General features: G+C 49.1%; 1 protein-coding gene across 1 annotated transcript; it reads right to left on the reverse strand.

The window, feature by feature from the left end:
• Window positions 1-9036: 9036 nt before the first annotated feature.
• LOC120437048 (adhesive plaque matrix protein-like) lies at window positions 9037-18022 on the reverse strand. The gene is made up of 4 exons (XM_039607773.1): window positions 17206-18022; window positions 16604-17060; window positions 9768-9926; window positions 9037-9673 (listed from the first exon to the last, which is right to left on the reverse strand). Exons 1-4 carry the CDS (start codon window positions 18020-18022, stop codon window positions 9037-9039), a joined length of 2070 nt encoding a protein of 689 aa, XP_039463707.1.
• Between the last annotated feature and the right edge of the window lie 1179 nt (window positions 18023-19201).

Consider the following 19201-nt stretch of genomic DNA (forward strand, 5'->3'; position numbering starts at 1 on the left):
CACGTCTCTGGACTTTATCCTGTACCTGGACAGGAGCTGTCGACAGACTTCAGCACGGGCTTCTCATGACGTCAGGACTCGATGAGGTTTTCCTGTGGGGTCACACAAAAGTGCTGTGTCCCATCCGGCTCGAAGGACCAAGAAATGTTGGTGGAATAAGTTGATTTTACAGCACAATAAGGAGGCTGAACTATTCCACTGTTTTGTTTGCTGTTGGCCACCCAAGTACTGGTGAAAAGAGAGAAACAGGTCGTGTTTCATCACGTAAAGCTGACACCGCTTTCAAGAATAGCTTGAAAGTAGAAGGCCGGGTCAACTACCTCTCTCGATTCTCGTGCCAGAGAAGGTGCCGCAGTTGTGTAGTTGTAAAGTATTAAAATTAAAAGGATTAAAATGGGTAACGAAGCTTCAAAACTCACTGCTGACGAGCAGTGGTTAGAGAAAAAATGTCCAGGCGCCGAACAAATTAGTGCATGTAGATGGAGAAATCCTAAGAAAACAAAATGTCCCACTTGGGAAGGTAAATGTAGCCCATCAGCATTAACACAACTGAGGGAAGCTCTTTTGAAAGAAATAGCAGAAACAAAAACCTAAAAAGAAAGGAAAATTTCATAAGAATTACAATATTTCAAGGCCTGGAAGGTAGAAGCAGCTAGGCGAGAGGAAAACAAAAAGAAAAGACGAGAAAAAAGATAAAGTCAGAAAAACAGAACATAACCGCCAGTTTAGTAAAACCAGAAGACGAGACACCGTGCGGTGCTCGCAATATGTGTATTAATCCACCACCATATGCGCCGCCACCTCCCACATCTGCAGCCACAGCTGCAGCACCTCCCACATCTGCAGCCACAGCTGCAGCACCTCCCACATCTGCAGCCACAGCCGCAGCATCTCCCACATCTGCAGCCACAGCTGCAGCACCACCCATTAAACACTCACCCATATCAGGAAAAACTAGGTCACATACACATCAACATCCTTATGTGAAAGCACAGACAATGCTAAACAAACTTTCACTCAAAAATAGCCCACAAGAAGAAATAGGAGACACAGTCGATCCGCCAGCCACTGGTATCTACCCATTGGTAGCAGTGGCTAACCCTAGATTTGGCCTAATAATAGGGCCAGAAGGACAGGAAGAGCAAGATGACCGCCCAAACATACATGTTTTTCGTCCGTGGTCACAAACGGACAGACAAAATGTCCTGAAAGACGTTCCTCCACTGAATGAAGGTTTTATACCATGGAGGGATGCTGTAGAACTGATCAGGAGGCAATGGTATTTAAACGGTCATGAAATGCTTCAAGTAATGCAAGATTTATTAGGTTTAAAGATGGGAACAGTTAGAGGAGATTATATCGGCTCAAGCGCTGGGGTGTAACATATGCACCAGGAAGCACCGACCTAATCAATGACCTAACAAATTTATATGAGAGAATTAGAGTACGGTTGGCCCCAAGGGCTGACTATGGAAAAATAGGAGAGGTAAAGCAAAAAGAAGCCAAAACAGCTTCTGATTTTCTGGACTGGCTACGCCCGGTTTTTAGACAGCATTCAGGCCTAGATTATGAAGAAGCCCCAGAGAGACCATACCAACAGCAACTAAAGAACGCATTCTTAAACGGTCTCCTTCCCCCAGTTAGAGCCCATGTTGAAAAACACTGGGTAACAATGAACACCGGTAACCTAGCAGATGCTCTGCAGTATGCAGAACATGCAACCCGAGTGGTAAAAAAGAAAGAGAAAGGAGGTGTTTTCACTGTGGATCCCGACACAGGATTCATAGCATTTGCTGGTGGATACAGAGGACAGAGACAGGGACGGCAGAAAGGGAAGGGAAAGAAATGTGGTGGTTATAAGGGTTATAGGGGAGACAGGGCACAAAGGGGTGAGAGAGACAATCGCTGTTATATTTGCGGAAAAGACGGTCATTTTGCAAGGGACTGTAGGTACAAAAAGGAGGATGACTCAGGAGAGGGTCAGAGTAAGTGACTAGAACAGGAAACAAAAGAAGAAACGGAAATTTTCAACATAGAACAGTTGCTCCTAGGTTCTGAACACAGACCTACAGTAACAATCCATGTGAATGGCCAACTCATGACCATGTTATGTGACACTGGAAAATGTAAAACCGTGCTAAATCAAAAGCCCCAAAATTTAAAATACTCAAGTGACACCCTGATAGTTAAATCTGCGTCAGGCCACACCAGTGTTAAATCACTAACAGAAGAACTGTTACTAGTACACAATGAAAGCGGCAGAAGTTGTAAAAATCAATGTATATATGACCCATCCTGCCCAGTCAACCTTCTGGGGAGAGATGCTTTAGAGAAACTAAAGATTGGTGTAGTGCCAGGGCTAGAAGGCATGTACGCTAAACTAATGTTACATGAAGAGCAAAGTCCTGAGGCCCGTCAGCTTAATGTGTGTAAGGGACAGGGAGAACCCTACTATTATTGGACACTAGACCGGCCTCCATTAGAACCCTTGCAGCGTATAGCAAATCGCTACTTGCCAACCCATTCAAGAAAGCTAGACTTTGCTGAGTACCACAACACCTTAAGGTTCAAACAAAGCCCAGGTCATGACCCCATATATGACCAACATGTGCACAGACTAGGACCACAGAAACTCACACTGCAACACCTCTATGTTACCCAAAGCGGTAACGCAGTGTGCTCTGTAATACAGCCAGGAAAGGTACAAGAGCTAAACAGGATGCCAAAACCACGTGTCAGTAGCGCGCAATGACAACACGGACTGGAAAGACTTAGGCCACATCCTCACTCAGGTGGAAAGGGACAGATATGAGAAAACTGAAGAAACACATGAAGGGTGGCTTCAGGGCCGTAGAACAGGATGTATGAGGTACACATTAGGGTGGGTACGCACAACACAGCCAGCAACCCATATGACTGACTGCGCAGATGCACACATGTATGAAGTTAGTGAGGGTTGATACACACTCTTTTCCTCTAGTTCTCATCCAGAACTAGAGGAACTACCTACTAAGCTGTGATCTACAGGACCAACAGGACGTGGGACTAATTAAAGGAGCAGATCCTGTCGTAGTAAAAACCACCACAACTTACAGGCCAGTAAAGCCACAGTATCCCTCTGGCGGAAGCCAAAGCAGGAATAAAACCAGTAATTGCAGACATGGAAAAGGCAGGCATCTTGATAAAAACAACTGAAGTAACCTGTAACACGCCCATTTTCCCAGTGAAAAAAAGCAAATGGGAAAGTACCGTCTAGTACATGACCTCAGGGCAATAAATGAAGTAACAGCACAAATCCCACCTGTGGTAGCAAATCCACATACAATTCTGAATCAAGTGACCCCCAAGGAACAGTGGTTTTCAGTTATAGATCTGTCTAATGCATTCTTTTCTGTACCACTACACCCTGACTCGCAGCATCTGTTCGGGTTCACTTTTGAGGGTCAAAAGTACACATATACGAGGTTACCTCAGGGCTTCCAGAACAGCCCCACTCTGTGCAGAGGCTCTAAAGAGGTCCATGTCACTGTGCACACTCCCGCCCGGGACAGTTTCTCCTGTATGTAGATGATATACTCATCACAGGGAACACACTAGCAGACTGTAAAGCAAACACAATGATGGTGTTACACCATTTAGCTGAGCAGGGCCATAAAGTCTCACAGCACAAACTACAACTGTGGAGCCAAAAGGTCACATACCTCGGGCACGCACTCACTGGGGAAGGGAAAACACTGTTAGACAGCAGAAAACTAGCAGTACAAAACGCTCCAAAACCACTCACGAAACAACAGATGATGAGCTTCCTAGGTCTCTGCAATTTTTGTAGAAGCTGGATACCTGACTATGCTTTGTTAGCTCAGCCTTTGCAGAACCTAATTTATGGTAAAAAATCTGACACTGAAAGATAAAATAGAATGGACACCAGAAGCAGAAGAAGCGTTCAGTAATCTAAAACTTGCACTCCAAACTCATATAGTCTTAGCATTGCCAGACTATGATAAACCTTTCTGTTTGCATGTAGACGGAGGTGCAGGCTACATGAAGGCTGTTTTAACGCAGGCCTTCGGGGAAAAGCAACGTCCACTTGCGTTTTATTCATGCAAATTAGACTCAGTTGCATCAGGTTTGCCCATGTGCGTGCAGGCCTGTGCAGCTGCAGCAGAGGCAGTTAAGAAGTCTGCTGATATCATTCTCGGACACACATTAATTATCACCCATACTGTAACCTCCATCTTGTTGCAAGCAAATTTGTCTTATCTCACACATGCCAGACAACTTTCTTATGTAGGCATTCTGCTTTCACAGTCACACATCAGGATTGAGAAGTGTGGACGATTAAACCCCAGCACACTTCTCCCAACTTCGCAAGATGGTGACGCACACTGCTGTATAGAGACGCTAGATGAGGAAACAAAACTGCGCGCTGACCTTCACAGCACCCCACAGGCTGGTTTCATTAATGTCTTTGTAGACGGTTCAGCGTCCAAAAATAGCCTTGAGCGGAACTGTGTGGGTTATGCGTTAACCACAGTAGACACAGTTTTAGAAGCAAAAGCACTAACTTCCTCACACTCTGCACAGAGTGCAGAACTCACGGCAAATCATACGTGCCTGTCAACTGCATGGAGACCGAGACATAAACATATACACTGACAGCCAGTATGTCTTTGCTGCTGTGCATCATTTTGCAAAAATCTGGCAGAATAGGGGGATGGTTACCTCTACTGGCAACCCAGTGCAACATGGAAATCTTTTAAAGGCACTGTTGGAAGTGATAATATTGCCGAAACAGTTAGCATTATGTAAATGTGCTGCACACCAGAAAGACAACTCAGAGGTCACTAAAGGCAATAACTTTGCAGATCAAGCAGCAAAAGCAGCAGCACAGCAGCACAACAAACTATAGACACATTAATGTCTGACTCCTCAATGCAAATACCACTTGATGTGCTTATAAACGAACAGAAAGCCGCACCAACTAGAGAACAAAAGAAGTGGTTAAAATGTGGAGCACGGCTAGAAAATGATTTGATGACTTGTAATGGCAAACCAATACTACCAAAATCCCTACACAAAACAGCAGCATTAGTGGCACACGGTTCTACTCATGTGTCGACAGGAGGAATGGTAGCTATACTCTCTAAACACTTCTACACCCAAGATTTCGAAACCTCAGCCAAAGTATTTGTCAGAACATGCATGATCTGCCAAAAACATAATGCACAGGGAAACCTCAGACAGAGAAGAGGTAATTTTCCCACACCACCTCATCCTTTTCATACAATCCACATGGATATTATTGAGCTAAATGAATGCCAAGGCTCAAAATACGCTCTAGTGATCATAGACGTATTCTCAAAATGGCCAGAAATCTATCCAGTAAAAAAAGCAGACGCCATCTCAGTAGCAAAATGTTTATGCAACCATTTTATTCCAACATATAGCATCCCCACTCTGATAAGATCAGACAATGGGACACATTTTGTTAATGAAGTAATCAGTAAGGTCTCTGAAGCACTAGGATTCAGCATCAAACACCACTGTGCTTACCACCCCAAAGTGCGGACTCGTGGAAAGAACTAACGGCACAATAAAACAGAGACTGAGAAAATGCATGGAAGAAACAGGGAGACCATGGCCTGAGTGTATAGGCCTAGTAAAATGTGGATGAGACTGACACAAAGTTCTCAGAAACTCACACCTTTTGAAATCATTCACGGTAGACCATTTCCACTACCAATTACAAGTGAGCCTATAGATAAGTCAATAAGAGAAACTACACTAGCCGAATGGATGACTAAATTACTTGAAAATAAAGAGATTGTTCTAAACAACCAACTGCCAAGTGACATCTCTCCAGTGTCTTGCAGGTTGAAACCAGGTGATTGGATCCTGATCAAAGTACTCCAAAGGAAAAATTGGAGTTCACCAAGGTGGGAAGGTCCTTATCAAGTGCTACTCACCCCACCTACTGCCTGCAAAATAGCAGAAAGACCATCTTGGATCCATCAAAGCCACTGCAAAAAAGTGAGTGACAACCTAAACATTTAGACGCCGACACCCCTAACTCCTGGTGATCTATTGGTCGAGGGAGGGCTGATCGGGTACACCCCGCCTTCTTCTTCTTGCCAGTAGTCTACTCATCAGAGGTCACAGGTGTGTCTGGTCATCATGATGACACTCGTCCTCCTAGTGGCTAATATTGAACTCCTGGTGAGTTTATTAACACTCACCCGAGAGAAAAAGAATGAACAACACCACCTGCAGACAAGATGGACACATGACAACTCACATCTTCATGACATGACACAAGACCACATTCACCCATGGATGAACAACGCATGGTATCGATATATACATGACAGCACACCCAGAAAAAGACTGCTATGTTTGCTCCTATATGCCTAGCGACACAATCACGCCACCTTGTACCGAAGGGAATGGACATAATTCAAGCAAAGTGTGCCATAGCTACGCCAGCCTTGGGTATCAATTCCAGGGAATCGTGGTCAACCATGAGGAACCTCTCCAGATAGGACTACGAAATGGCACATGTGACGAATGGTTCTGGGTTGACCTGAAAGTGAAGCACAGAAGTAAGGCTAAATCATTCCCAGTCTTTCTTGAAAACAATGGGAATTTGAGCCACAGCCTATGCTACCGCCAAGAGAACGGATCCATGCCAATGGGAAACACCACCAACTGCAAAGCAGTAAAGACACACGCTCCTGGAGGGCCCGTGAAGAGCAACAACATCTCAAATGGCACCTTCTGGGTGCAAGGGATGGCCTGGATCTGTGGCCAACAGGCCCATTTTATCCTTCCTGGGAATTGGACAGGTCAGTGCACTCCCATTTTCATATCTGACCACACTTTCAAGATAACCATGGATGCCACGTCAACTTCAACGTCAACAACAAGGAAAAGACGAAGCACCCCGGACCTCAAGCAGCATGATTCTGTGTGGGGTTCCGATGTCCCAGAGGAATTCAAACTTTGGACTGACAGACAGAAAGTTACTCACGCACTCTTCCCATGGGAAGAGTGTGTGGGGGTAGGAAAACACGCTTTAAGGATAGAGACTCTGAACTACCGCTTTGGACTTTTTCTGAATGCTTCATGTAAATTCGACGACGAACAGGATCAGGAAATTGACGCCCTGCGCATTGCAGTCATGCAACACAGGTTAGCATTGGACATGATTCTCGCCGAGAAAGGAGGACTATGTGTCCTCTTTAACAACACATGTTGCACATACATTCCAGATAATGTGCACTCGCCGAACATGACTGATGCTCTGAAAACACTCAGACAACTTCGGGATGCACAACAACGAGACTATGCCACAAACACAGAAGACTGGCTTACGTGGCTTTTAAGCAGCTCTTGGAAGTCCCTGCTGATTAAAGGCCTTGTTTTTGTTGGTGTTCTTCTGCTGTTGTTGTCTTTTCACTTCATGTGTCATACCTTGTTTGAAGAACATGGTATCAAAAATGGTAACTGCTTCAATTCATGCTTACATCACCCTATCACAGAATGATGAAGATGATAATGCGATAGACACTTGGATATAACATACTCACAAAACCCACTATTTTATGATGTCTTGGCTAAAAATATCTACAACTGGCCATAGACTGATGCACTGTTAGTGGTTGCTATGTACATATATAGAAGGAAAGATCAAACAACAGGTGAGAATGTCAAAGGGTTTCAGGATTTTGGGATTTTTATTCTGTTATGCTTAAGAGTACGTTTCATTATCTAAATGTGTTTGCTCTTTCAGTATTCAGCTTAAATGGGGAAGTCACACTCTGTGCAGACTCCTAAATGGGGAAGTTACACTCTGTGCTCCACAGGAAGCCTGCACGCAGCACAGCTCTATTTTATCTCTTCCTGTATGTGCTCTATGAATAAAGACTGTTTTTTTACTGCAGGGTGTGAGTCTCCCTGAGTCTCACCCGTGTACACGATAAACCTGTCTGAGCGTTTTTATTCTGACCTGAGTTGCAATGCAGGAAAACTCTTGACACGTTGTGACTCCGGAATGTTGGGGGAACGTTGGTGGAACATTGGTGGAACATTTGGGAAACGTTCTGACTCCGGAACATTGGGGAACGTGGGGGAAATGTTGTGACTCCGGAACGTTGGGGGAACGTTGGTGGAACATTGGTGGAACGTTGGTGGAACATTGTGACTCCGGAATGTTGGGGGAAAGTTGGTGGAACAATGGGGAACGTGGGGGGAATGTTGTGACTCCTGAACGTTGGGGGAACGTTGGTGGAACATTTGTGGTATGTTGTGACTGCAGAACTTTGGTGGAACGTTGGTGGAACGTTGGGAGAATGTTGGTGGAACGCCGGTTGAATGTTGTGACTCCGGAATGTTGGTGGAACGTTGGTGGAACGTTGGTGGAACGTTGTTGGAAAATTGTGACTCCGGAATGTTGGGGGAACGTTGGGTGAACGTTGGGTGAACGTTGGGACTCCGGAACATTGGGGGAACATTGGGGGAATGTTGGTGGAACGTTGGTGGAACGTTGGTGGAACATTGTGACTCCGGAATGTTGGGGGAACGTTAGTGGAACATTGGGGAACGTGGGGGGAATGTTGTGACTCTGGAACGTTGGGGGAACGTTGGTGGAACATTTGTGGTATGTTGTGACTGCAGAACTTTGGTGGAACGTTGGTGGAACTTTGGGAGAATGTTGGTGGAACACCGGTGGAATGTTGTAACCCCGGAATGTTGAGGGCACTTTGTTGGAAAGTTGGGGGGACGTTGGTGGAATGTTGTGACTGCAGAATGTAGGGGGAACGTTGGTGGAACGTTGGTGGAACATTGTGACTCCGGAATGTTGGGGGAACGTTGGTGGAACGTTGGTGGAATATTGTGACTCCGGAATGTTCGGTGAACGTTGGGTGAACGTTGGGACTCCGGAACGTTGGCGAACGTTGGGGGAACATTGGGGAAATGTTGGGGGAACGTTGGTGGAACGTTGGTGGAACGTTGGTGGAACGTTGGGACTCCGGAACGTTAGGGAATGTTGGGGGAACGTTGGTGGAACGTTGGTGGAACATTGTGACTCCAGAATTTTGGTGGAATGTTGGTGGAATGTTGTGACTCCCGAATGTTGGTGGAACGTTGGGTGAACGTCGGTGAAACGTTGGGACTCCGGAACGTTGGGGAACGTTGGGGGAACATTCTCGGAATGTTGGGGGAAGTTTGTTGGAACGTTGGTGGAACGTTGGAGAGACGTTGGTGGAATGTTGTGACTCCAGAATGTTGGGGGAATGTTGGTAGAACACTGGTGGAACGTTGGTGGAACGTTAGGGGAGCGTTGGTGGAACGTTGGTGAAACACTGTGACTCCGGAATGTTGGGGAACGTTGGTGGAAAGTTGTGACTCCGGAATATTGGGGAACGTTGAGGGGAGTGTTTTGACCCCGGAATGTTGAGGGCACTTTGTTGGAACGTTGGGGGGACGTTGGTGGAACCTTGGTGGAACGTTGGGACTCCGGAACGTTGGGGAACGTTGGCGGAACATTGGGGCAATGTTGGTCGAACGTTGGTGGAACGTTGGTGGAACATTGTGACTGCGGAATGTTGGGGGAACGTTGGTGGAGCGTTGGTGGAACGTTGGGACTCCGGAACGTTGGGGAACGTTGGGGGAACTTTGGGGGAATGTTGGGGGAACGTTTTTGGAACGTTGGTGGAACATTGTGACTCCGGAATGTTGGTGGAACGTTGGTGGAACGTTGGTGGAACGTTGGTGGAATGTTGTGACCCCGGAACTTTGGGGAACGTTGGTGGAACGTTGGTGGAACGTTGGTGGAACGTTGAGACTCCGGAACGTTAGGGAACGTTGAGGGAACATTGGGGGTATATTTGGGGGAACGTTGGTGGAACGTTGATGGAACTTTGGGACTCCGGAACAATGGGGGAACGTTGGGGGAACATTCCGGGAATGTTGGGGGAATGTTGGTGGAACGTTGGTGGAACATTATGACTCCGGAATGTTGGGGGAACGTTGGTGGAATGTTGGTGGAACACTGTGACTCCGCAATGTTGGGGGAACGTTGGTGGAACGTTGTGACTCCGGAATGTTGGGGAACGTTGGGGGAACGTTGGTGGAACGTTGTGACTTTGGAACGTTGGGGGAACGTTGGTGGAACGTTGGTGGAACGTTGGTGGAAGGTTGGTGGAACACTGTGACTTTGGAATGTTGGGGGAACGTTGGTGGAACGTTGGTGGAATGTTGGTGGAACACTGTGACTCCGGAATGTTGGGGAACGTTGGTGGAACGTTGGTGGAACGTTGTGACTCCGGAATGTTGGGGGAACATTGGGGGAACGTTGGTGGAACGTTGGTGGAACATTGGTGGAACGTTGGTGGAACACTGTGACTCCGGAATGTTGGGGGAACGTTGGTGGAACGTTGGTGGAACATTGTGACTCCGGAATGTTGGGGAAACATTGGGGGAACGTTGGTGGAACGTTGGTGGAATATTGGTGGAACGTTGGGACTCCGGAACGTTGGGGAACATTGGGGGAACTTTGGGGGAATGTTGGGGAACGTTTTTGGAACGTTGGTGGAACATTGTGACTCCGGAATGTTGGTGGAACGTTGGTGGAACGTTGGTGGAACGTTGGTGGAACGTTGTGACTCCGGAATGTTGGGGAACGTTGGTGGAACGTTGGTGGAACGTTGGTGGAACGTTGGTGGAACGTTGAGACTCCGGAACGTTAGGGAACGTTGAGGAACATTGGGGGTATATTTGGGGGAACGTTTGGGGAACGTTGGTGGAACGTTGGGATTCCGGAACTTTGGGTGAACGTTGGGGGAACATTCCGGGAATGTTGGGGGAACGTTGGTGGAACGTTGGTGGAACATTATGACTCCGGAATGTTGGGGGAACATTGGGGGAACGTTGGTGGAACGTTGGTGGAACGTTGGTGGAATGTTGGTGGAACACTGTGACTCCGCAATGTTGGGGAACGTTGGTGGAACGTTGTGACTCGGAATGTTGGGGAACGTTGGGGGAACGTTGGTGGAACATTGTGACTCCGGAATGTTGGGGAACGTTGGTGGAACGTTGGTGGAACGTTGTGACTCCGGAATGTTGGGGGAACGTTGGTGGAACGTTGGTGGAACGTTGGTGGAACATTGTGACTCCGGAATGTTGGGGGAACGTTGGTGGAACATTGGTGGAACGTTGGTGGAACATTGTGACTCCGGAATGTTGGGGAACGTTGGTGGAACGTTGGTGGAACATTGTGACTCCGGAATGTTGGGGAAACATTGGGGAAAGTTGTGGGACCGTTGGTGGAACGTTGGTGGAATGTTGGTGGAACACTGTGACTCCGCAATGTTGGGGGAACGTTGGTGGAACGTTGTGACTCCGGAATGTTGGGGAACGTTGGTGGAACATTGGTGGAACGTTGTGACTCCGGAATGTTGGGGAACGTTGGTGGAACGTTGGTGGAACGTTGTGACTCCGGAACGTTGGGGAACGTTGGGGAACGTTGGGGAACGTTGGTGGAACGTTGGTGGAACATTGTGACTCCGGAAAATTGGGGAACGTTGGTGGAACGTTGTGACTCGAACATTGGGGAACGTTGGTGGAACGTTGGTGGAACGTTGGTGGAATGTTGGTGGAACACTGTGACTCCGGAATGTTGGGGGAACGTTGGTGGAACGTTGTGACTCCGGAATGTTGGGGAACGTTGGGGAACGTTGGTGGAACGTTGTGACTCCGGAATGTTGGGGGAACGTTGGTGGAACGTTGGTGGAACGTTGTGACTCCGGAATGTTGGTGGAACGTTGGTGGAACGTTGTGACTCCGGAACGTTGGTGGAACGTTGGTGGAACGTTGGTGGAACGTTGGTGGAACGTTGGTGGAACACTGTGACTCCGCAATGTTGGGGAACATTGGTGGAACGTTGTGACCGGAATGTTGGGGAACGTTGGGGAACGTTGGTGGAACGTTGTGACTGCGGAATGTTGGGGAACGTTGGTGGAACGTTGGTGGAACGTTGTGACTGCGGAAAATTGGGGAACGTTGGTGGAACGTTGTGACTCCGGAACATTGGGGAACGTTGGTGGAACGTTGGTGGAACGTTGGTGGAATGTTGGTGGAACACTGTGACTCCGCAATGTTGGGGAACGTTGGTGGGCGTTGTGACCGGAATGTTGGGGAACGTTGGGGAACGTTGGTGGAACGTTGTGACTGCGGAATGTTGGGGAACGTTGGTGGAACGTTGGTGGAACGTTGTGACTGCGGAATGTTGGGGGAACGTTGGTGGAACGTTGTGACTCCGGAACATTGGTGGAACGTTGGTGGAACGTTGGTGGAACGTTGGTGGAATGTTGGTGGAACACTGTGACTCCGCAATGTTGGGGGAACGTTGGTGGAACGTTGTGACTCCGGAATGTTGGGGGAACGTTGGGGGAACGTTGGTGGAACGTTGTGACTGCGGAATGTTGGGGGAACGTTGGTGGAACGTTGGTGGAACGTTGTGACTGCGGAATGTTGGGGGAACGTTGGTGGAACGTTGGTGGAATGTTGGTGGAACACTGTGACTGCGGAATGTTGGGGGAACGTTGGTGGAACATTGGTGGAACGTTGGTGGAACACTGTGACCGAATGTTGAAACGTTGGTGGAACGTTGGTGGAACATTGTGACTCGGAATGTTGGGGAAACATTGGGGGAAAGTTGTGGGACCGTTGGTGGAACGTTGGTGGAATGTTGGTGGAACACTGTGACTCCGCAATGTTGGGGGAACGTTGGTGGAACGTTGTGACTCGGAATGTTGGGGAACGTTGGGGAACGTTGGTGGAACGTTGTGACTGCGGAATGTTGGGGAACGTTGGTGGAACGTTGGTGGAACGTTGTGACTGCGGAATGTTGGGGGAACGTTGGTGGAACGTTGGTGGAATGTTGGTGGAACACTGTGACTGCGGAATGTTGGGGGAACGTTGGTGGAACATTGGTGGAACGTTGGTGGAACACTGTGACTCCGGAATGTTGGGGGAACGTTGGTGGAACGTTGGTGGAACATTGTGACTCCGGAATGTTGGGGAAACATTGGGGGAAAGTTGTGGGACCGTTGGTGGAACGTTGGTGGAACATTGTGACTCCGGAATGTTGGGGAACGTTGGTGAAACTTTGGGAGAGCTTTGGTGGAACGTTGTTGGAACACTGTGACTCCGGAATTTTGGGGAACGTTGGGGAAACGTTGTGACTCCGGAACTTTGGGGGAATGTTGGTGGAACGTTGGAAGAACGTTGTCACTCCGGAACATTGGGGGACGTCGGGGGGAATGTTGTGACCCCGGAATGTTGAGGGCACATTGTTGGAACGTTGGGGGGACGTTGGTGGAATGTTGTGAATCCGGAATGTTGGGGGAACGTTGGTGGAACGTTGGTGGAACGTTGTGACTCCGAATGTTGGGGAACGTTGGCGAACGTTGTTGGAACATTGGGGGAATGTTGGGGGAACGTTGGTGGAACATTGGTGGAACATTGTGACTCCGGAACGTTGGTTGAACATTGTGACTCCGGAATGTTGGGGGAACATTGGGTGAACGTTGGTGAAACGTTGGGACTCCGGAACGTTGTGGAACGTTGGGGGAACATTGGGATAATGTTGGGGGAACGTTTGTGGAACGTTGGTGGAACGTTGTGACTCCGGAACGTTGGTGGAACGTTGTGACTCCGGAACGTTGGTGGAACGTTGGGGAGCGTTGGTGGAACGTTGGTGGAACACTGTGACTCCGGAATGTTGGGGGAACGTTGGTGGAACGTTGGTGGAACGTTGGGACTCCGGAATGTTGGGGAACGTGGGGGACCGTTGGTGGAACGTTGGTGGAATGTTGGTGGAACGTTGGTGGAACACTGTGACTCCGGAATGTTGGGGGAACGTTGGTGGAACGTTGGTGGAATATTGTGACTCCGGAATGTTGGGGAACGTTGGTGAAACTTTGGGGGAGCATTGGTGGAGCGTTGTTGGAACACTGTGACTCCAGAATGTTGGGGAATGTTGGTAGAACACTGGTGGAACGTTGGTGGAACGTTGGTGGAACATTGTGACTCCGGAATGTTGGGGAACGTTGGTGAAACTTTGGGGGAGCTTTGGTGGAACGTTGTTGGAACACTGTGACTCCGGAATGTTGGGGAACGTTGGTGAAACGTTGTGACTCCGGAACATTGGGGGACGTCGGGGGGAATGTTGTGACCCCCGGAAGGTTGAGGGCACTTTGTTGGAACGTTGGGGGGATGTTGGTGGAATGTTGTGACTCCGGAATGTTGGGGGAACGTTGGTGGAACGTTGGTGGAACGTTGGTGGAACGTTGTGACTCCGGAATGTTGGGGGAACGTTGGTGGAACGTTTGTGGTACGTTGGTGGAACGTTGGGGAACGTTTTTGTAACGTTGGGGGAATGTTGGGGGAACGTTGGTAGAACGTTGGTGGAACATTGTGACTCCGGAACGTTGATGGAACGTTCGTGGAACGTTGTGACTCCGGAACGTTGGGGGATCTTTGGGTGAACGTTGGTGGAACGTTGGGACTCCGGAACGTTGGTGGAACGTTGGGGGAGCGTTGGTGGAACGTTGGTGGAACATTGTGACTCCGGAATGTTGGGGAACGTTGGTGAAACTTTGGGGGAGCATTGGTGGAACGTTGTTGGAACACTGTGAGTCCAGAATGTTGTGGGAATGTTGGTAGAACACTGGTGGAACGTTGGATGAACGTTGGTGGAACATTGGTGGAATGTTGTGACTTTGGAATGCTGGGGGAACGTTGGAGGATCGTTTTGACTCCGGGACTTGGGGGGAACATTGGGGGAATGTTTTCGGAACGTTGGTGGAACATTGGTGGACGCTATGACTCCGGAAAGTTGGGGAACGTTGGTGGAACGTTGGTGTAACATTGTGACTCCGGAACGTTCGGGGAACGTTGGGGGAACGTTGGGGGAACGTTGGTGGAACGTTGGTGGAACATTGTGACTCCGGAAAATTGGGGGAACGTTGGTGGAACGTTGTGACTCCGGAACATTGGGGGAACGTTGGTGGAACGTTGGTGGAACATTGTGACTCCGGAATGTTGGGGGAACGTTGGTGGAACATTGGGTGAACGTTGATGGAACGTTCGGACTCCAGAACGTTGGGGAAACGTTGGTGGAACGTTGGTGGAACGTTGGTGGAACGTTGGTGGAACATTGTGACTCCGGAATGTTGAGGGAACGTTGGTGGAACATTGTGAATCCGGAATGTTAGGGGAACATTGGTGGAACGTTGGTGGAACGTTGTGACTGCAGAATGTTGGGGGAACGGTGGTGGAACGTTGGTGGAACGTTGGTGGAATGTTGGTAGAACGTTGGTGGAACGTTGTGACTCCGGAACATTGGTGGAACGTTGGTGGAACGTAGGTGGAACGTTGTGACTCCGGAATGTTGGCGGAACGTTGGTGGAACATTGGGTGAACGTTGATGGAACGTTGGGACTCCGGAACGTTGGGGAACATTGGGGGAACTATTGGGGAACGTTGGTGGAACGTTGGTGGAACGTTGGTGGAACGTTGGTGGAACATTGTGACTGCGGAACATTGGGGCAATGTTGGGGGAACGTTGGTGGAACTTTGTGACTCCGGAATGTTGGGGGAACGTGCGGGGACCGTTGTTGGAACGTTGGTGGAACGTTGGTGGAACGTTGTGACTCCGGAACGTTGGTGGAACGTTGGTGGAACGTTGTGACTCCGGAACGTTGGGGAACGTTGGTGGAATGTTGGTGTAACATTGTGAGTCCGGAACGTTCGGGGAACGTTGGTGGAACGTTGTGACTCCGGAACGTTGGTGGAACGTTGGTGGAACGATGGGGCAATGTTGGGGGAACGTTGGTGGAACGTTCGTGGAACGTTGTGACTCCGGAACATTGGGGAACGTTGGTGGAATGTTGGTGTAACATTGTGAGTCCGGAACGTTCGGGGAACGTTGGTGGAACGTTGGTGGAACGTTGGTGGAACATTGTGACTGCGGAATGTTGGGGGAACACTGGTGGAATGTTGGGGGAACGTTGGTGGAACGTTGGGGAACGTTGGGGAACGTTGGTGGAACATTGGTGGAACGTTGGTGGAACGTTGTGACTCCGGAACGTTGGGGGAACGTTGTTGGAACAGTGTGACTCCGGAATGTTGGGGAACGTTGGGGAAACGTGACTCCGGAACTTTGGGGGAATGTTGGTGGAACGTTGGTGGAACACTGACACTCCGGAATGTTGGGGGAACATTGGTGGAACGTTGGTGGAACGTCGTGACTCCGGAATGTTGGGGAACGTTGGTGGAACGTTGGTGGAAAGTTGGTGGAACGTTGAGACTCCGGAATGTTGGGGAACGTTGGTGGAACGTTGGTGGAACGTTGGTGGAACGTTGGGACTCCGTAACGTTGGGGAACATTGGCGGAACTTTGGGGCAATGTTGGGGGAACGTTGGTGGAACTTTGTGACTCCGGAATGTTGGGGGAACGTGGGGGGAACGTGGGGGGACCGTTGTTGGAACGTTGGTGGGACGTTGGTGGAACGTTGTGACTCCGGAATGTTGGTGGAACGTTGGTGGAACGTTGTGACTGCGGAACGTTGGGGAACGTTGGCGGAACATTGGGGGAATGTTGGGGGAACGTTGGTGGAACGTGGGTGGAACGTTGGTGGAATGTTGTGACTCCGGAACGTTGGGGAACGTTGGTGGAATGTTGGTGGAATGTTGGTGTAAAATTGTGACTCCGGAACGTTCGGGGAACGTTGGGGGAACGTTGGTGGATCGTTGGTGGAACATTGTGACTGCGGAATGTTGGGGGAACATTGGTGGAATGTTGGTGGAACATTGGTGGAACGTTGGGGGAATGTTAGTGGAACGTTGGTGGAACGTTGGTGGAACGTTGTGACTCCGGAACGTTGGGGGAACGTTGTTGGAACAGTGTGACTCCGGAATGTTGGGGAACGTTGAGGAAACGTTGTGACTCCGGAACTTTGGGGGAATGTTGGTGGAACGTTGGTGGAACACTGTCACTCCGGAATGTTGGGGGAACGTTGGGTGAACGTCGGTGGAACGTTGGGGAACGTTGGGGGAACATTCGGGGAACGTTGGTGGAACGTTGGTGGAACGTTGTGACTCCGGAATGTTGGGGGAACGTTGGTGGAACGTTGGTGGAACGTTGGTGGAACGTTGGGACTCCGGAACGTTGGGGAACGTTGGCAGAACATTGGGGCAATGTTGGGGGATCGTTGGTGGAACTTTGTGACTCCGGAATGTTGGGGGAACGTGGGGGGACCGTTGTTTGGAACGTTGGTGGAACGTTGGTGGAACGTTGGGGAAATGTTGGGGGAACGTTGGTGGAACGTTGGTGGAACGTTCGTGGAACGTTGTGACTCCGGAACGTTGGGGAACGCTGGTGGAATGTTGGTGTAACATTGTGACACCGGAACGTTGGGGGAACGTTGGTGGAACATTGGTGGAACGTTGGTGGAACATTGTGACTGCGGAATGTTGGGGGAACGTTGGTGGAATGTTGGTGGAACGTTGGGACTCCGGAACGTTGGGGAACATTGGGGGAATGTTGGTGGAACGTTGGTGGAACGTTGGTATAACGTTGTGACTCCGGAACGTTGGGGGAACGTTGTTGGAACAGTGTGACTCCGGAATGTTGGGGAACATTGGGGAAACGTTGTGACTCCGGAACTTTGGGGGAATGTTGGTTGAACGTTGGAGGAACGTTGTGACTCCGGAACATTGGGGGACATTGGGGGGGAATGTTGTGACCCCGGAATGTTGAGGGCACTTTGTTGGAATGTTGGAGGGACGTTGGTGGAATGTTGTGACTCCGGAATGTTGGGGGAACGTTGGTGGAACGTTGGGGAACGTTGTTGGAACATTGGGGGAATGTGGGTGGAACGTTGGTGGAACGTTGGTGGAACATTGTGTCTCCGGAACGTTGGTGGAACGTTGGGACTCCGGAACGTTGGGGGAACATTGGGGGAATGTTGGTGGAACGTTTGTGGAACGTTGGTGGAAAGTTGGTGGAACGTTGTGACTCCGGAATGTTGGGGGCACGTTGGTGGAACGTTGGTGGAACGTTGGTGGAACGTTGGTGGAACACTGTGACTCCGGAATGTTGGGGTACGTTGGAGAAACGTTGTGACTCCGGAATATTGGGGAACGTTGGGGGGAATGTTGTGACTCCGGAGTGTTGGGGGAACGTTGGTGGAACGTTGGTGGAACGTTGGTGGAACACTGTGACTCCGGAACGTTGGTGGAACGTTGGTGGAACGTTGGTGGAACGTTGGGACTCCTGTTCATCTGGACGTAGCGTTTTGTGGGAGAAACGTTTCGTCACTCATCCAAGTGACTTCTTCAGTCTCAGCTGATTGCAGATTTCCCCAAACCCTATAAACAGTACATTTGCATAATGACTGAAACCAGCCCACTGAAGGAACAATGGGCTGTGAGGTCAGTTCCTCACAGCCCATTGTGGGAGAAACGCTACGTCCAGATGAACAGATTCAACTTTTGGATATTCTTAAACTTAGTTACAGCACTTTCAGAAAGACATCTACTGTGATAAAGTCTACTCTCCACTGCTGTGTAATCAATTATTGTAAATGTAAATGTTATCAGGAAATGATCAGACAGCAGAGGGTTTTCAGGAAACACTGTTAAATGTTCAGTTTCTATGCCATATGTTAAAACAAGATCTAGAGTGTGATTAAAGTGGTGGGTGGGTTCTTTTACATTTTGAGAGAAGCCAATTGAGTCTAATAACAGATTAAATGCGATGTTGAGGCTGTCATTTTAGCATCTACATGGATGTTAAAATCACCCACAATAATTATTTTATCTGAGCTGAGCACTAAATCAGATAAAAGTCTGAGAAATCAGAGAGAAACTCTGTGTAAGGCCCAGGTGGACGATAGATGATAACAAGTAAGACTGGTTTCTGAGTTTTACAGCTGGGGTGGACGAGGCTAAGCATCAGGCTTTCAAATGAATTAAAAGTCTGTCAGGGTCTTTCGTTAATTAATAGGCTGGTGTGAAAAATTGCTGCCACACCGCCCCCTCGGCCTGTGCTAACCCGAGGTTTCTGGTAGTTAGAATGACTCGGGGTGTTGATTCATTTAAACTAACATAATCACCCGGCTGCAACCAGGTTTCT

Source organism: Oreochromis aureus, unplaced genomic scaffold, assembly GCF_013358895.1.
Source record: "Oreochromis aureus strain Israel breed Guangdong unplaced genomic scaffold, ZZ_aureus HiC_scaffold_379, whole genome shotgun sequence".
In the NCBI taxonomy this organism is placed as follows: Eukaryota; Metazoa; Chordata; class Actinopteri; order Cichliformes; family Cichlidae; genus Oreochromis; species Oreochromis aureus.